Source organism: Phycodurus eques, chromosome 4, assembly GCF_024500275.1.
Source record: "Phycodurus eques isolate BA_2022a chromosome 4, UOR_Pequ_1.1, whole genome shotgun sequence".
NCBI lineage: Eukaryota > Metazoa > Chordata > Actinopteri > Syngnathiformes > Syngnathidae > Phycodurus > Phycodurus eques.
Window position 1 is genome coordinate 32,068,047 of NC_084528.1, and position 16,536 is coordinate 32,084,582.

General features: G+C 44.9%; 1 protein-coding gene across 1 annotated transcript in view; it reads right to left on the minus strand.

Annotated features, from left to right (window-relative positions):
* The window catches only part of mtmr11 (myotubularin related protein 11), a 30,449-nt gene extending 13,913 nt beyond the window's left edge, over positions 1–16,536 (minus strand). The window contains exons 1-7 of the mRNA XM_061675309.1: positions 16,010–16,536; positions 8,955–9,024; positions 4,541–4,677; positions 4,395–4,464; positions 1,608–1,747; positions 1,438–1,522; positions 556–703 (exon numbers count right to left, since the gene is read on the minus strand). Coding sequence (XP_061531293.1) covers positions 556–703; positions 1,438–1,522; positions 1,608–1,747; positions 4,395–4,464; positions 4,541–4,677; positions 8,955–9,024; positions 16,010–16,066 — 707 coding nt within the window. The 5' untranslated portion in view covers positions 16,067–16,536. The remainder of the gene's footprint in view (positions 1–555; positions 704–1,437; positions 1,523–1,607; positions 1,748–4,394; positions 4,465–4,540; positions 4,678–8,954; positions 9,025–16,009) is intronic.

Here is a 16,536-nt window from a genome sequence, read left to right on the forward strand (position 1 = left end):
CACTTCGCAGCCCTGCTATTTTGCGGTTTTTATTATTGCACAATACCATAAAAAAAAATGGGGGGCGGATTTAAAAAAATAATAATAATAATTCTTACTTCTTTTTTTAAGTCATCAAAGTACAGTAAACCCCTGCTATATCACAGCGCACGCTTCGCGGTCATGCTATTTCGCTTTTTTTTTTTTTTTTTTTTTTTTTTTAACGAGTTAAGGCAATTGATAGGTAAACTCTCCGGGATGCAAAAAATGTTTTATACTGTGTTATTAATTTAGATTTTTACGCTATTTCTTTTAATCCATTGCTATTGCACTCTCTCTCTCTTTCTCTCTCGATATATTCCGTTTGAATGTGTGTTTGTTATTTTAAAAGCGTGTTTGAAGAAGCTAAAACAATTTCAAGTAAAAAAAAAAAAATAAATAAAACTTCTCTTTCCATTTTTCTATATTGCAGATTTTCATGATTTTCATTTATGGTGGGAGGGTCTGGAACGTAAGCCCGCGATGGAGGGAGGTTTACTGTATATCATGTGCGCGGCTTTTTTATTTGAATTGTACCTTGTGGACATCTCAAAGCGGTCATTGACGGAGCTGACTCTCCAGCCGGTGGCGCCGCAGCGCTCCAGCTCGCGCTGCCAGTCCGCCGCCGACTCGTGCCAGTTCATGTGGGCGTCCCGCCGCCGGTTGCTTAGAAACTGCTTCATTTCTGGAGCAAGGGTACAGAAAACGTACAGAAAAGCGAGGAAAGATCGTACAGTCAATTCGCTTTTGTCGCAGACCCGCCCGCAATGGGTCAAAATCTGGCATATAGAGCGACCATATAAAATTAGAAGCAAAGCAGCATAAGAAGCATAAGAAGCAAAAAAGAAGTGAAAATCTGCAATATAGCGAGACCAATTCAAAGTTTTTTTTTTTTTTTTTTTTTTTTACAGTTTTACCTCTCCCACATGCTTTCAACATATTTCAACTTATTAAAAAACGTAAAATTATTAAAAGAACAACATCAAACTTTTGCACTTTTTCATTGTCTTAATTACACTGCCTCTCCTCCGGTACAGCTCAGTGCTGCCTGGCATGTTGTGGCACAGCGTGGTACTACACGGACGCCACACAACTCTAAATTGGGATTTGCCTCCAATCCAAAAAAGGATTGCTTAAAAATCTGCGATACAGCAACAGCACGAATGCTGAACTGCGATGTAGCGGGGGAACACTGCACTAAAACACACAGGTTGCGTGCGTCTATGTTGTAACATCGTGAATACACTTGAACCCGGGGGCAGAGTTGAACTTCGGGTCGCTATATCGCGCGTTTCGAGTGGAGGTGGGGGACGTTTGCATTATTTATCTGATAGCTGACAGTCACGAGGCCCTGAGCCCAAACGCGGCTCATGTTCCCCGAAAGGATCGCGCTGGAACGGAAAGCGCGAGCTTGCATACCTACGCTACCGAGGGCGGCGTTCTGGAAGGACAAGACGGAGCCCGGTTTGAGAGGCTGGTAGGTTTTGGCGATGGCGTGCGTAATCTGAAAAAGAGAAGACGACAGCCAGCCTCGAACGAGCGGCAAGACGGCGCGCGCGCGCCGTGGACCGCACGCGAACGGGACGCACCTCGATGACCTGGGCGTCGGGGGTGAGGCGGTCGAACAGGAAGCAGACGACCCTCAGGTCGCGGCAGTAAAGCACCAGCTCCTCCGGAGTGAACTTGAGCGAAGAGTTTGGGGTCACCAACTTGGTCCTGTTGGGGCCCACTGCAAACACATCAAGGCGGGGAGGCGCCCTTTGAGTCGTATACTTTCATATACCTTCTTCCTCATCATTTGAATGCAGCGTTTTACTTCATCGTGTTGAATAAGATACATTTTTTTAAAAATTATTTTCACTTGTATAGGGAAAGCCCATGAATCTATTTAACAGAAAATAACCAAAGAAAATAATGTACAGTTTTATGCACATTTATATTTTAATACAGTAAACCCCCACTATAACGCAGTCCTGCTTTTGTTGTTGTTATTACTTCATTTTTCTGTACTTTTAGTATTATAATATTTTGGTGTTATCAATTGCTCTTGCTCTCTCTCAATATATTGCATGTTGAAATGTGATTGTATTGTTTTACAAAAATTGTTTAAAGACCTTAAAACAAAATTAAGCGTCACAAATATAAAAACATGCCTAGGGTGTATTTAAATATCGCAGAGTTTCACTTATGGTGGGGGGGGGGGGGGGGGTCTGGAACCTAAACCCCGCGATGGCAAGGGATTACATTACTGTTCTACATAAAATATTGTTTATGTATTGTCATTGTTAAATAAAATAATTCATTTTCTCATTTGCACGTAAAGTGGACCCCCACAGATTTTTTGGGGAAATCAAACCCACGTAATTATCAGAACCCAGAGCTTATTTGCAATATTTTTTCCCAATTGCCCACTTATTTTGAGTTTTTTTTTTTTTTTTTAACCTGATCCCCTGCTGATTTGTGTTTGTTTTTAGGGTTGAAAAAAACCCAACCTCTTTTTTGTTTGGCAATTATAATGAGCAATAACCCGTTTGGCCGTGCGCCCAGCAAGTCTGTCAGATTTTCACGACTCGCGGTCAGGCCTGGTGCCTAACCCTGTACAATATGCAGAATATTCAAAGTATCCATCCATCCGTTTTCTACCGCTTATCCGAGGTCGGGTAATCCGAGGTCAGCCCGTATCAGGGGGTTCGGTACCCCGTACTCCTGAAGCACCCCCCACAGGACTCTCCGAGTCCACAAAACATGAAGACTGGTTGGGCGAACTCGCACCCTCGAGGACCCTGCCGAGGGTGTAGAGCTGGTCCACTGTTCCACGGCCAGGACGAAAACCACACTGCTCCTCCTGAAGCTGAGATTCGACTTCTTGACGGACCCTCCTCTCCAGCACCCCTGAATAGACCTTTCCAGGGAGGCTGAAGAGTGTGATCATTCTGCTTGGCCAGCCAGTACCCATCAGTTGCCTCAGGAATCCCACAGGCCAAAAAGGCCCGATAGGACTCCTTCTTCAGCTCGACGGCATCCCTCACCGTTGGTGTCCGCCGACGGGTTCGGGGATTGCCGCCGCGACAGGCACCGACCACCTTACGGCCACAGCTCCGGTCGGCCGCCTCAGCGATGGAGGCGCGGAACACGGTCCGCTCGGACCCGATGTCCCCCGCCTTCCCCGGAACGTGAACAAAGTTCTGTCGGAGGCGGGAGTCGAAACTCCTTCTGACAGGGGATTCCGCCAGACGTTCCCAGCAGACCCTCACAATACGTTTGGGCCCGCCACGTCGGACCGGGATCTTCCCCACCGTCGGAGCCGACTCACCACCAGGTGGTGATCGGTTGACAGCCCCGCCCCTCTCTTCACCCGAGTGTCCGAGACACGCGGCCGCAAGTCCGTTGACACGACCGCAAAGTCGATCGTCGAACTGCGACCTAGGGTGTCCTGGTGCCAAGTGCACGTGTGGGCACCCTTATGCTCGAACATGGTGTACGTCATTATGGAAAATCCGTGGTGAGACTGTAAGTCCAATAACAGAACACCGCTCGGGTTCTGAGCTGGGGGGCCGTTCTTCCCAGTCACGCCCTTGCAGGTCTCGCTGTCATTGCCCACGTGAGCACTGAAGCCGTCCCCCCAGCGGGAGCGCTCTCCAGCACCCCCTCCAAGGACTCCAAAAAGGGTGGGTACTCTGAACTGCTGTTTGGCGCATAGGCACAAACAACAGTCAGGACCCGCCCCCCCCACCCGAAGGCGGACCCTAGTGAGAAGCGGCTTAGAAAATGGATGGAGGGGGGGGGGAGATATATATATATATATATATATATATATATATATATATATATATATATATATATATATATATATCCATCCATCCATTTTCCATACCGCTTGTCCTCACGCGGGTCGTGGTAGATTTTGTCAATAAGCCATAAACACATCAACATTGCCAAATATATTAATATATTTTCATATTTAGAAATTAAAGTACATTATTCAATGAAATATTTTTAGAAAAACCTTTTTAATTAAAAATAACGTAATAATATCGGAATCATTGTCGCTCCCCTTGAAGTGATTCGAATTGCCTCGCCTATATTAATAGTTTCAAACCTACTGGTAAATATACCACTAAGTATGATCCCAAAACACACAAATGCTTAAAGACAGTATTTCGCCATGACAAGAAAATGAAAATGATTCATCAAGTGAATAGGCTAGTTTTTCTGTAAATGACAAGAGGATAAGGTACAAAAATGTAATAAATCTGTTAATCCACTATAACGCTAATAATAAATGATCATCAAGTATACTGTAGTACAATTATATAGGATGATTACCTCGGAAAACATGCTTGCGGTAATAGCTTTGCGATTGATGCTTTACTCACCGACTACGACTTTCTCAATCGACGCCAAGGCTACGTCATGATCCCCCAAAAGAATTGGGTCGGCATTGTCCTGCAACAGACAACATTTTCTGGAATGTATATTGACTTTTCTTATTTTCACGTCGCGTAGGACAAATTGTTCTCACGTCGGCTTTGGGAGCATCTCGGGGCACGAAGGCTACTCGGAAGTGAGTGCAGAAGAGCGTTCCCGACAGCCAACCTCTCCCTTCGCTCGCCGTCAGCTTCTTCCTCACCATGACGGCCCGCTGCAGCACGCACTCGCCTTTGGACACAAAAAGGTTCCAACAAAAATCACTCAGTAGCGCCCCCTGGACAGTTGGAAGGAAAAAAGGACGAAAGAAACACCAGCTCCGCCCATCGACACAAAATCGGGCGGACGTTCTTGTCGTAACGGGACGCAGCCAAAATTCTCAAGGACACGTGCGCGAAACTGAACAGGAAGTCGGCCATTTTGGCTTACAGCACCCACCCCGTGATTGGCCCAAATCCCAGGACTGCAAACTGCTGGAACGCCCTCCTGCTACGGAATTCACCCCGATGAGCACCAATCACAAGCCGGCATCTTAAACTGATGGACGATGCTAAATGGCGAAGCTTACACCCCCTTACGCTGACTAACGTTGGTGAAGTTTGACACTCGAGCCGAGAAGTCTCGGAAAGTTAAATTCCTAAAAACTTAGCCCCCGGCACGAGCATCATCGATCCACATTCGTTGTTGCACCTTCAGACCAAATAAGTTAGAAAAATAATCAGGAACTTTGCGGTCATTCCCTGAGAAATGAAGGAACCTGCTGAAAGAAAATGTCAGCACCGAAATGCAGCCTCCTTGGTGGAGGTGACAAATGAGCCACGTTGGGATACATAACAGGAAGCGCAAAGCGGGAAAAACGGGAGCAAACAACGAGCTGATAAATAAGATGAATAAAGCAGACATCGGCGTTCGCTAGGAGAGAAAAATGTCTGGCGAAAAGGAGCGCTGGAGGAAAAATGAAATTCTTCTCCAGCACACGTGTGAGGAACAAACATTGCAACATTGTCCCAGATGATCGCACTACTCGTCACTTTAAACCGCATACGCTCCTTGAAGTCTCAGCGCCCTTTGCACAATGGTCATTGCACCGGACTATCGCAATATTAGTCGTTCGAACTTCTCTAAGTGCTAGAGGACTCTGCATCTTTTTGCACAATTGTTTTTTGTCAATGTCTTGATGTCCCCAAAGTGTTCTGTAAATTGACTGTCTGTTGTACTAGAGCGGCTCCAACTACCGGAGACAAATTCCTTGTGTGTTTTGGACATACTTGGCAAAGAAAGAGGATTCTGATTCTGATTGTAAAGAAACGGAAGAGATGTGCGGAATGATCGTCACTCAATGCGGGCTTGAGGGAATACCAAAACCCAAACAGGAAAACGCTCATTTTTGCCACTCGTGGAACTCTTGTTTATACTGCGGGAGAAAAAAAGAGCCACATGCCAAGAAGAAAGAACACCAACTGTCGTCCGTGTTTGTCCTTTGTTTATTGTGAGGCCTTCCTCCTCTTTGTTGAATTCAATGGCGCCTTGCACGCTTCTCTCTGCTGCCATTCAATTCAACAATTAATCCCCCCCCCCCCCCCCCCCATGTCGCGTTTACGTAAAAACAAGCAACCCAACCCGACAGTTTTACACCTTCGGAGTACAACTCAAAACACTTTCGCCATCGAAATGAACTGAAATGCCATAAATCCGTTCCAGCCAAAAACAAGTCGGTGGAAAAATAGCACTTTTTAACATTGTACTTTATAAAAACAGAGTAATAACACAATTAAATGGAACAAATAATTAAACAGTTTGTGCATTATGATTTAATAGCGCAGTCCAATTCATTGTGCTGCTCCTTCTGATGTGCCCACCTTGGCCACCGGGAGGCAGTATAATAGAGTCATACGGAAACAAACCAAGAAGAATAGCACTTCTTCTCCTACTGTAAGTCTAGTAAGATGCTGCGATCGTTTCGTAGAGGATAAAGGAAACGTCGTCGGGGGCCATCGGTGTTTGATGTCCGGACGGCAAAGCCAAAGATTGACGCCAAAGCGAGTGCGGCCTTTGGCGTCAATGAGGGCCATTTTTCTTTTTTTCCAAATGATTCCTTGGCATCCGTTTGCGCTCTCTCGCTCACACAAAGTTCTCCAAAAGCACTATTTGTCACTCTCCGTTGAGGTTTACAGTAAAACTGGCACATAAAACAAAAAGAATGAAATAGTGTTTCTTGTTCAACCCAACCATATTTTGTCTAATGAAAGCCCGCAAGCGTAGCACTAGCCTATTATGCAAAACCCCATAGACGGGCTATGCAAATGAGCCTAGATATTTTACAGTAAATCCATCATTGGTCAGGGGTGCGAGCGATGAACCACAACTCTGTACGACTTATGTTCTTCTGGGAGAAGTTTGCCTTCGCAAAATGCTGAATAAGCATATTTCGACCAGCTCAGGAAGCTGTTGAACATCTGTTTTCTCTAAAAGCCAAGTTTAAACAAGCACACTAGTGTTTTTAAGAGCGCTCTTCATTTCTGTTGATCTTGTGGTCGCAAGGTGTGCGCCGTGTCGAGGACTCGTCTGAGAAAACACAGCGCAGGCGTATTCTCTCGCCTCGCTTTTGTTTGTTTGCATTGGCGTATTTCCTCGTTTTGCGCTTCCCGCTGCGGGCTGGCTACCTGCGAGGAGGAGCAGTAAACACCAGCATCAGCCTACGTTGGCTTTCACGGTACAAAAAGCAGTGCTTACGGTACTTGAGTCCAGTTGTCAGGTACCTGTTCATTCCATGCCAACCTTGGACTTTCAATCCCCATTTGAAACAAGATGTTTGTACTTTCTACTCCTTAGTCAAAATGGGCTCATTACTTTTTTTACAAACCTCAAAGATGAAGACACAACATGGGCGATTTTCTTATCATTGAATAAATTGAATCCCTTCATGGTAACGATATACCGTACGTGTAAAAATGACAATGAAAGTATTTCTGAATGAAATGGGGAAAAACAACACTAGAAAGTAATTTAGAGAATATTTCTTGAATTAAAAATCTCAAAAAACTCAAAAAAGTTCAAACTCGGCACTATAGTGCAAAATGTTGCAAAGTAAAACAAATGACATTGCTGATATTATCCATCTATCCATTCCCTTTACCGCTTATCGCGGGCGTGCTATTCTCCAGGCTGACACATGCGCGAACATTGTTCCAGTCACGATTTTAGGACGTGTGTGCATGCTGGGTAGCTGTTATTTTCTCTCTAGACAATTCTTAATTTACTCGCTAATTTGCTGTTCATCGTTAATTACTCTCCACTGTAACGCCATGCTAGCCACGCTTCTGCTAAAAGCGTAACGTAGCACCTAAACGCTGGTTGTGGTGTTTGGCTACATGTCACTTTAGCTTAGCAGTTAGCATTGTTTCTCCGTCTTCTCCTTTCTCGGTGTGACATGATTATCAACTCCTCGCCCTCCTCTAGTGATACCGACACTTGTCAAAAGTGTCGCCTATTCGCCGCCGTCGAGATGAGAATTAGAACTCAGAGGAGCGGCTTCGCGCCCAGAATTGACTGTGTTTTAAGCCGCGCTAGCTAGCTAGCCGCATCTTAGCGACTAGCGTTCCGCCGGCAGTTTCCGAGCAGCCGGGAAGCACGGAGGGTGGTCGACTGGCCCTCCAGCTCACTGGTCAGTCGTGCCGGAAGCCATTTTCACATTGAGACAGATACAATATCATCAACAACAAGGGTTATCGTGATTGGTCGGTAGAATTCAAATCTATAACGTAGGATAAATTTATATCGCCTAATGCAGGGGTGTCAAACCCATTTCAGTTGTAGTTATGGTTTCCCTTCGACGGCCATTATGACTGTAAAGCCATATAAATGTATAAGCGCTTCATCATATAACTACATACAGTATTTTGAAATACGAAAGAAAACAATTTGTTTAACTATTACTCAATTTATTTTAGAAAGCGCTTTGGTGATAAAAAAAAAAACAAAAAAAACCCTGGATTCTCTCAACGTTATTAACAGTGAAGATAATTTGCAATTTTGGAAGAGATTTTCGCAAAAATCACACATGATTTGCTTTGGTGGTCCACACAAAATGATGCGGTGAGCCGCATCTGGCCCCCAGGCTTTGAGTTTTGAGTCTAACGGAAATACTGCCCCCCCCCCCCCTATTGTCGCCTTGTCAGCTCCAATAGTGATTGATGGCAAATGCGTTGCGTCTTGTACCAGCTTGCAAACTACCAGTTTGGTTCCTGTCGTGCCATTATCCCGTCGCTGGCGGCTGCCACCTAAATAGCGACCGGGAGACTGAGACAAGCGCTGGCATTGACGCGGCGCCTATTTGTCGCTGCGTCAGTGCGTTGCCATGAAATAAGATAAGGGTTGATAAGGAGTCCTCCTCAAGGTCGAGCCAATGTGTGAACACGGGGAACGTCAGTCCCCAGGATCAAAAACAACACTCGCTCTGATCTGTAGCTCAACTTGTTCATTTGAAAACCAAAGCTGCTTCTATTTACCTGGAAGACAACGTAGTTCGAAGACATCTCGACCCCTCGCGTTCATCCCGCTCTGACTCAGCAGCCTCTCCTGCGGAGAGAAGTACAATTCATTTGAACGGCGTTCCTGATAGGGGTTTGCTAAAGTACGAGCTCGGGAATTTGCCCAAAATGACTTCCTGTTCAATTTTGGGCATGTGTCCTCGAGACTTGTTTGGACGTCCTGTCATGATAGACATGCTTACCCAAGTCCGTGTTGATCAGTGAAACAGGTGTTTGGGGCCTTTGTTAAGTATTTTTTTTTTTTTATTTACTTTCTGAGAATTCTTGAAATAATCATTTGACACAATGATCCACCCACACTATACGAAGAAAGCAAAAAAAAAAGCTTGGCAATTTAGCATGGCCCATACAGTGGGTACGGAAAGTATTCAGACCCCTTTAAAAAGTTCATTTTTTTCCTCATTAATGTAAACACAGCACCCCATATTGACAGAAAAAAAAAACGGAATATATTTCAGTTTTTCGTTTTTAATAAATCTACAAAACTGTCAACAATTCCTTTTTCCCCCTGTCAATATGGCTTGCTGTGTGTACATTAATGAGGGGGAAAATGAACTTAAATGATTTTAGCAAATGGCTGCAATAGAACAAAGAGTGCAAAACGTAAGGGTGTCTGAATACTTTCCGTACCCACTGTATGTCTGGGATCCCCGCTTCCGACTGGGGTTCATTTGGGCGGATTGTCTAGTAGGAGGTTGTCAAAGTACGAGCCTTGGAATTCGCCTAAAATGGCCACTTCAAACCAAAACGGTCGACTTCCTGGTGACATTCGGGCATTGGCACTTGAGACTTCTTCCGATGTCCACCCAATTTCGCGTCGATCGGTGAAACGAGTATCCCAAGAATCTCCCAATTTTTTTGGAGGATCCCAAAAAGTTCAATCCGCTTCCACTGTAAGGTTCGGTCAAATTCAATGTAACATTACATCAAATCGATCCATTTCCCCATGAACTTAGCTCAGCTGCTCATGATCCTGATACATTCTCTCAGTTTCGTTCTCTTAGTAAAACCCAAAACCACAAAGCCAAAACCCCGACCCCCCTTGCCAGAACATATGGAGACACTTCGGTTTACTACAAACCCCCAGTGAGAAGCGCTTTCTCATTTATGAGCAAGAACGCCCTGGATGCGGACGGCGAGGCTCGTAATGCCACAGTTTGATTACTTAAGTGGCCAGACAAAACCTCGGCAGAGAAAAGTTTACGTTTGAGAGCCTCCGAAACGAGCCCGTCTGCAGTTCTGGTTCACGGTGGGGGAGAAAAACAAAAAAACGAACAAAAACATCAGTTCAGTTTTAGCCGCCACCTTTATCGTGCAAAATGCACCGAGCCAGCAAGAGTCCATTCAGTGGCCAATGCTATGCTAACAGCTTGTGATGAATTACGCTTGTGAAAAGCCAAAATAACGGCAGCTCTTAACATTTAAAGGCTGGAAAGTAAGATTTCCTTTGGCCACGTTGATGATGTTGGCCGATCTGGCTCGCAGACTTCCTCGCCTCGTCCTTAATGCGGCACCAACGCAAGCTCGGAGGCGACGACATCAGAAGCCAGTCAGACCGGAGCAATTTCTTTCTCGGCCTTGGCCGAGACGGAGGACCGTTGTCACGGCAACTAAACATGGCTTCACAATCGCCTCGGGAGTCCAAAATTATCCCAACACGCAAAAAAACTAACACAAAAGTCAGAGTTACAGTTAATATGAGTAACAAAACACTTACATAAATAACACGCATCAATTAAAACATTCAAATCGTTAGCCTAATAGCATAGTTGCCCGAGTCATTTTTGAACGTCTTTCAGAAAACAAGACAATAAAAACCTTTGCGGATTACCAACACCTGAATGACTGACAATCTACACAGTCACAAACTTAAAAATAAATAAATAAATAAATAAAAAAATGGTTAACCATAACTTTGGTTAACAATTATTTTTATTGATATTGTGACGGTAAGTTAAATGTAACTTGTGCAATTGCGTTATTCGGCAAATGAAATGAAAAGAGTAAATATGAATTAACCGAGTGTGCCTTTGTGGCGATTCGGATGTATTCAACCCATCGATCCCTGCAAATTTTCAGCGAACTTGACTTTACGCAATTGGCTCAACTTTCCCGCAATTGCCATTTTGTCCGAGTAGCGTCGGTCAACCGCATCACCAATCAAATGCATCCGTGTCGTACTCGCACATCCTCACTTCCTGGTTTACGTATGGCTTGCTAACTTACAAAGTCACATGCCTCCGATGAACGTGGACTCTGACCTTTTGGCGCCGATTTACATGTTTCACGAGTGTTTTTTACAGCGAGACATGAAACTTGGCTGGCATGCACCGCCCACACGCAATGGTAATAATAACCCAAATCCTTAGCCAATTAGCATGATTTCTCTGTTTAGGATACTGTACATATTTCAAATTTGGAAGCAATCGGGTCAAATTGCGGACAAGTTTAGCTTTGGAGGACCGCTAGAAATGGCCAAAATTACCGTAAAATGGCAGATTCAAGTCAAAATGGCGGACTTGAGACTTTTTTGTGGGTCCACTCATGGTAGACATGTTTACCAAATTCCACGGTGCAAAGTGACGCCGGCCTCGGGGGCTGAATTTGAAACAGATCGCGTCTAACCGCGAAATCGCATTCTGGGAGGCACGACCGCGATAAGGTCTCAGTTTGCCGGGGACAAAAAGTGGGGCCTTCCCAAACGTGCAGAGACGCCACCCCTCCTCCGCCGCTAATTCCCATTTGCTGACGTCACATTGGAGGCGGGCCTCCTTTATGCCGTCGAGGAGCCGCCCATCACCGCTTGCTTATTATTATTATTTTTGCACTTTCCATTGCTCATGTCTTCCCTCTCGCTGAACCAGAAATCGGCATCATGGCATTCTGGAACATTCTCCTGGTTTTCCCATTTGGCAGCGTTGATGTTAACTGTACATACGCAAATATCCTACCTATAGCCACTGTAAAGGGACAAACAAATATGTCTTCTAAAATTTGACAAAGCAGAGAAAAGAGTGTTTTTGACAACCCTGTCAAATTTGAATGATTAAAAAAAAAAAAAAGTACGTACACTAAAATGAGGCATGAAAAATGGAGAAAAATGAAGCCGTTCTCTCTGCTGTCAAATGCTGTGGGCGTGTCCACTGAAGGTGCTGAAACCACGCCTCCGCTCAACTGTCAATCAAATACCACGACTAAAACCTGGAAAAATGGATACTACTTTGTCTAGCATCTTCTTTTCTTACAAACGTTTGACGCAGGAAAATGTATCGGCTTCAAGCCTCCGCCGGCTGGACTACATCCCCGCGGGTCGTCGCGTGGTTTCACCACCCCGTGACAACGAGGCGTTCTAAAGCGGCCATGCCAGCACGGAGTCCCGCTCCAGACGCTGACCGTCACGTCGTACTTTTTCTTAATTTCTCCTCGCTATTCCACCTTCTCTGTGACATGCGCACACTCACAGCGGACGACGAGGCGCTCTATAGCGGGAATGCCAGCGTGAAAAAACCTCTCCACATGCTGGCTGTCAAGTCTGACTCTTTTAAGAAAAACTTCACCCACAACTCGCTCTTCCGCCTTTCCCTCAGTGAGGTGCGTACAACCACAGACGGCAACGAGGCACTCTTAAGTGGCCACGCCAGCGGACTATCAAAAGGGAAAGCGTATCCAGAAAACTGAAATGCTGAAAAAGTTTCAAATGATATCTCCACAACTGAGTACTACAACGTTCTCAGTATTTCCACCTAAATACACATCAGCAGCCGCGAGCTGCTAGCGCTCACAAAAAGGTCACATGCAGTCCACACGCATTTCCTCAAGAATGACAAAAAGTCAGACGGTTATGCGAGAATAAAGGAGGAAAGCTGCTAGTTGATGTTTTTATTCTAAGCCAGATGCTGCCAAAAACAAAACAAGGATGGAATATTTACAGAAGAAAATGTACACATTCCGAAATTCACGACACGTTACCTGAGCCTTGGTGGAGGTCTTCCATTGTGTTTTGGGAGGAATTCCAAGTAGGATAGACCAACAATTTAGGGATAACAAGGGTTAAACATCACACAAATATTCGAATACTCCACAAGTCCCTCGAAGGCCGCAATAGTCCCGAGATTTCACTGCACCCTGCACACATTCAAAACACGCTGTACTGGATGCAGCGAAACAAGCCCCACATCATTCATATATTTCGCTTCGATGCTCTTGACAGTTCATCATACCCCGCACAGATTCAAGAAATCCTGCACTGGATCTGGCAAAACAGCTTCAGAGCCAAGATATTTTGCTCCAAAACACCTTCATATTCTTGAGATTTCATCGTAACCTGCACAGATTCAAGAAACCCAGCACCAGCGGACCTCCTCCACGGATCCCAGCAGCTTGACACCAAACAAATTGCTTACAAGCTAAAGTATTTCGTTGTGGTTTGGTGCAAATCTCTTTAGTGGCCGTTAATTAGCTCTTGAGAACAATCAGAGTGCTTTTTTTTTTTTTAACCGCTCTGAACAAACGACCGTGAGCCCGTTCCCCGGCGAACACTAACAGCTGCTTCGTTATCTATCGCTCGTCTGGCGATCAAGACTGTCCCGCTAAACGAGGACCCGTAAATCTGCTCTCATTGTTGCACTAAAAGACTCCCAAGCTTGACGCGGGGGTCCTGTGGGAATGGGCGAGGATTTGTGTTTATCGTCTTATCAGGAAGAGCTCAGATGACGATGATGATGATCCTCTGGCCACTGGGAGGTTCAAAGCATCCATTTTGGGACATTTAAGCTCGCATTAGGAGGCATACATACAGCGATGCCGTGAAACTCGCCGTACAATTCGGAAAACTGCCCAAAATTCACGCAGCCAAGGTCGTAATCCGATCACGGCTCGGCAAAGGAAGCATGTTTCGCTTTTTCTTTGCCAATTTGGTCAGCGGCTTCTAAAAGAAGAACAAGATGAAGGTGCAATGACGCCTCCTAGCCGCCGTGCGGCTCGCAGCTGAACGCGTGGCCGTCGTTACGATGGCGACAGCCACGGCCCAACACGGATTCCAGTCAACGTGCGTTCAGGAGTCGAATTTATGTGGGTGAAAATCTAAATACTTCAAAACTATAGGTTTTTTTTTTTTTTTTTTTTTTAAATATCATTTTATCCCTCCCACACACTTTCAACAGATTGAACCCTATTAAAACACTAGTGTCTGGGTACATGCGTTGCTTTTAAGAGGCGGAGCCTAGTTGGGTGACATGTGACATCAGCGTGTGAGTGTCAGGGTGTGAGCTGTGGCCGACAGCAGCTCCCGCATGAGAAAGCTTGGCGGGGTTTTTTTTTTTTTTTTTTTTTTTTTTTAACGGCTCTGCTGGCATTCAAAAAGTGCATTGGCAACTTTGGCTCTCCTTTCCCACTTGTAAAAATACATTTAACAAAATCTCTCTATATGCAGCAGAATTAATTCGATTGCCACGACAAACAGATACGTTCCACAAACAAATCTGAAATATAGCAGAGAACCCTGAACAATATTTCAATTTCCATTGTCATACATGAGGAAAATTTCAAAAGAGGAAAATCTGAAATCTAAGAACGATATTTGCGGCACTTTCATGAGAAAACAGAAGCTTCTCAGCCTCAGCACAAGGAGATTAAAAAAAAACAAAAAACTGCTAAGCCATCTGGGACAAATTCTGTCTTCATACAAGCGCGCGTGTGTATGTGTGCGTGTGTCGCCTCCTACCAAATCACGTGAACACCTCTCCGCCACATTAGCATAACAGGAACGCCTGAAAATTGGCATCCACCCAGCTCATTTTCGGAGGTAATCGAATGCTTAAAAAAAAATTCCTCAACTGCAGTCTCCATGGCGACTGCCAGATGTGCACTTCCCCTCCTCTCTCACACACACACACACACACACACACACACACGACTCCTAAGGTTAGCGTACACGAGCATCTGTTAGCGTTTCCCCTGCGGCTGCTGAAAATAAGCAGAGAGGAAGCAGAAAAGAAGGAACTTTGACAGCTTGCTTTCTTTAGGCTGTGACTCATCTCTTCCTGCTTCTTCCTCGTCGTCTTCTGCTCCCGAACAAACAAAAAAACGAATTTGGATCGAAGCTCCAAATTTGCTTCCAGAGCCGACTCAAGACAGTTCCCGATAGCGCCAGTTGGCATCATCTGGTCCAACGCTGAAAGCTGACAAATAGCGATAACAATAAATGCTGAGATATTACAATATTTTTGTGGTTGAAGTGGGTGAGAGGTGTTCAGAATATGTTGGCTCTCTTTTTGAACGACATGAGAGGGTGAAATGAGGAGAACCTGCTCTTATGAACAGGCCGTGTTGGAACAATTCTCACATGTCCAAAAGCATCGTTTTTCAGAAAACCCAAAAATGGAAGGTTTGTCCAGACATTCACAATGCATCGACCAAACATATTTAACACTTTCCATCGGTCAATCATTTGTCAAAATAACAGACTCACGTGGGGGCTGACCATTAGTATATCCATTTGGGGGAAAATATGAAATTGAACAAATTTGGAGATGGGAAGTTTCCACCAGACAGTGACTGCGCACACACACACACACACACACACACACACACACACAAAGATAAATGTTCACAAACAGAAATATGTACATACAGCATCAAGACAAACCTACACAGACTACCACGCATGGACACAACTACACGTACATACACGCCTATTGTTAGTATGAATTATTTCTATGGTGACGGTGCATGTAATAGTTTTAGTAGCAGTGAATGTCAGTAAAATTATTTTCCATATTGTTGTACTATATGGACATCTGTCAAATACAAAATGGAGGCAATAAAATCTATTGAAAACGCTGTGTGATTCAAGACCGATTTAACCAAAGTTTAAATATTTGAACGCCTATTTGGTACGCCCACCGACATCTCGGCGAGACCAATTCGAAGCTTTTCGTTCTTTGTTTTATTTATTTTAAACCTTCTTTTGAATGCCAGTTATCTCGATTTAGTTCGCTTGTTTATTCGCTTACCTTGATGTCCGTCTCCATTTGTCTGACTTTGAACGTGCTTTTGGATCCAGCCAACATGGTTCAAATTCCCTCAAAAACACCAGTTATTGGGGGGGGGGGGATGATAATAATAATAATAAAAAATAAATAAAAATACAGCAAGTTCAAAGAAAAAAAAGTGTCGCTAGTGCCGTCCTCGCTTCACGTTTACTCGTGAGAGGGGTGGAAAAACAACAACAACAACAAATTGACGAATGTGCGGCAGTCATCCAGCCGCGGCGTCGGCACCGGCGGCGGCTTCCGCGCACGTCAGCGCCGCCGAGCCCGCGACAACTCTTGTCATCGCCGCGCGTGGACGCTCGCGAAGGCAACAAAATTTAACAAAAGAAAAAAAAAAACGGAGCCAGTCGCGTCAGGAGCGAAGAGTGCCGCGCCGCTGCTGCTACCTCCACGCAGAGCCAAGTGGAAGCTGACTTGAAGTGACTGTTGAGTGTTGACGCCTTCTTCGTCTTCTTTTTCTTGTTGTTTCTTCTTTTTCTTATTCGTCA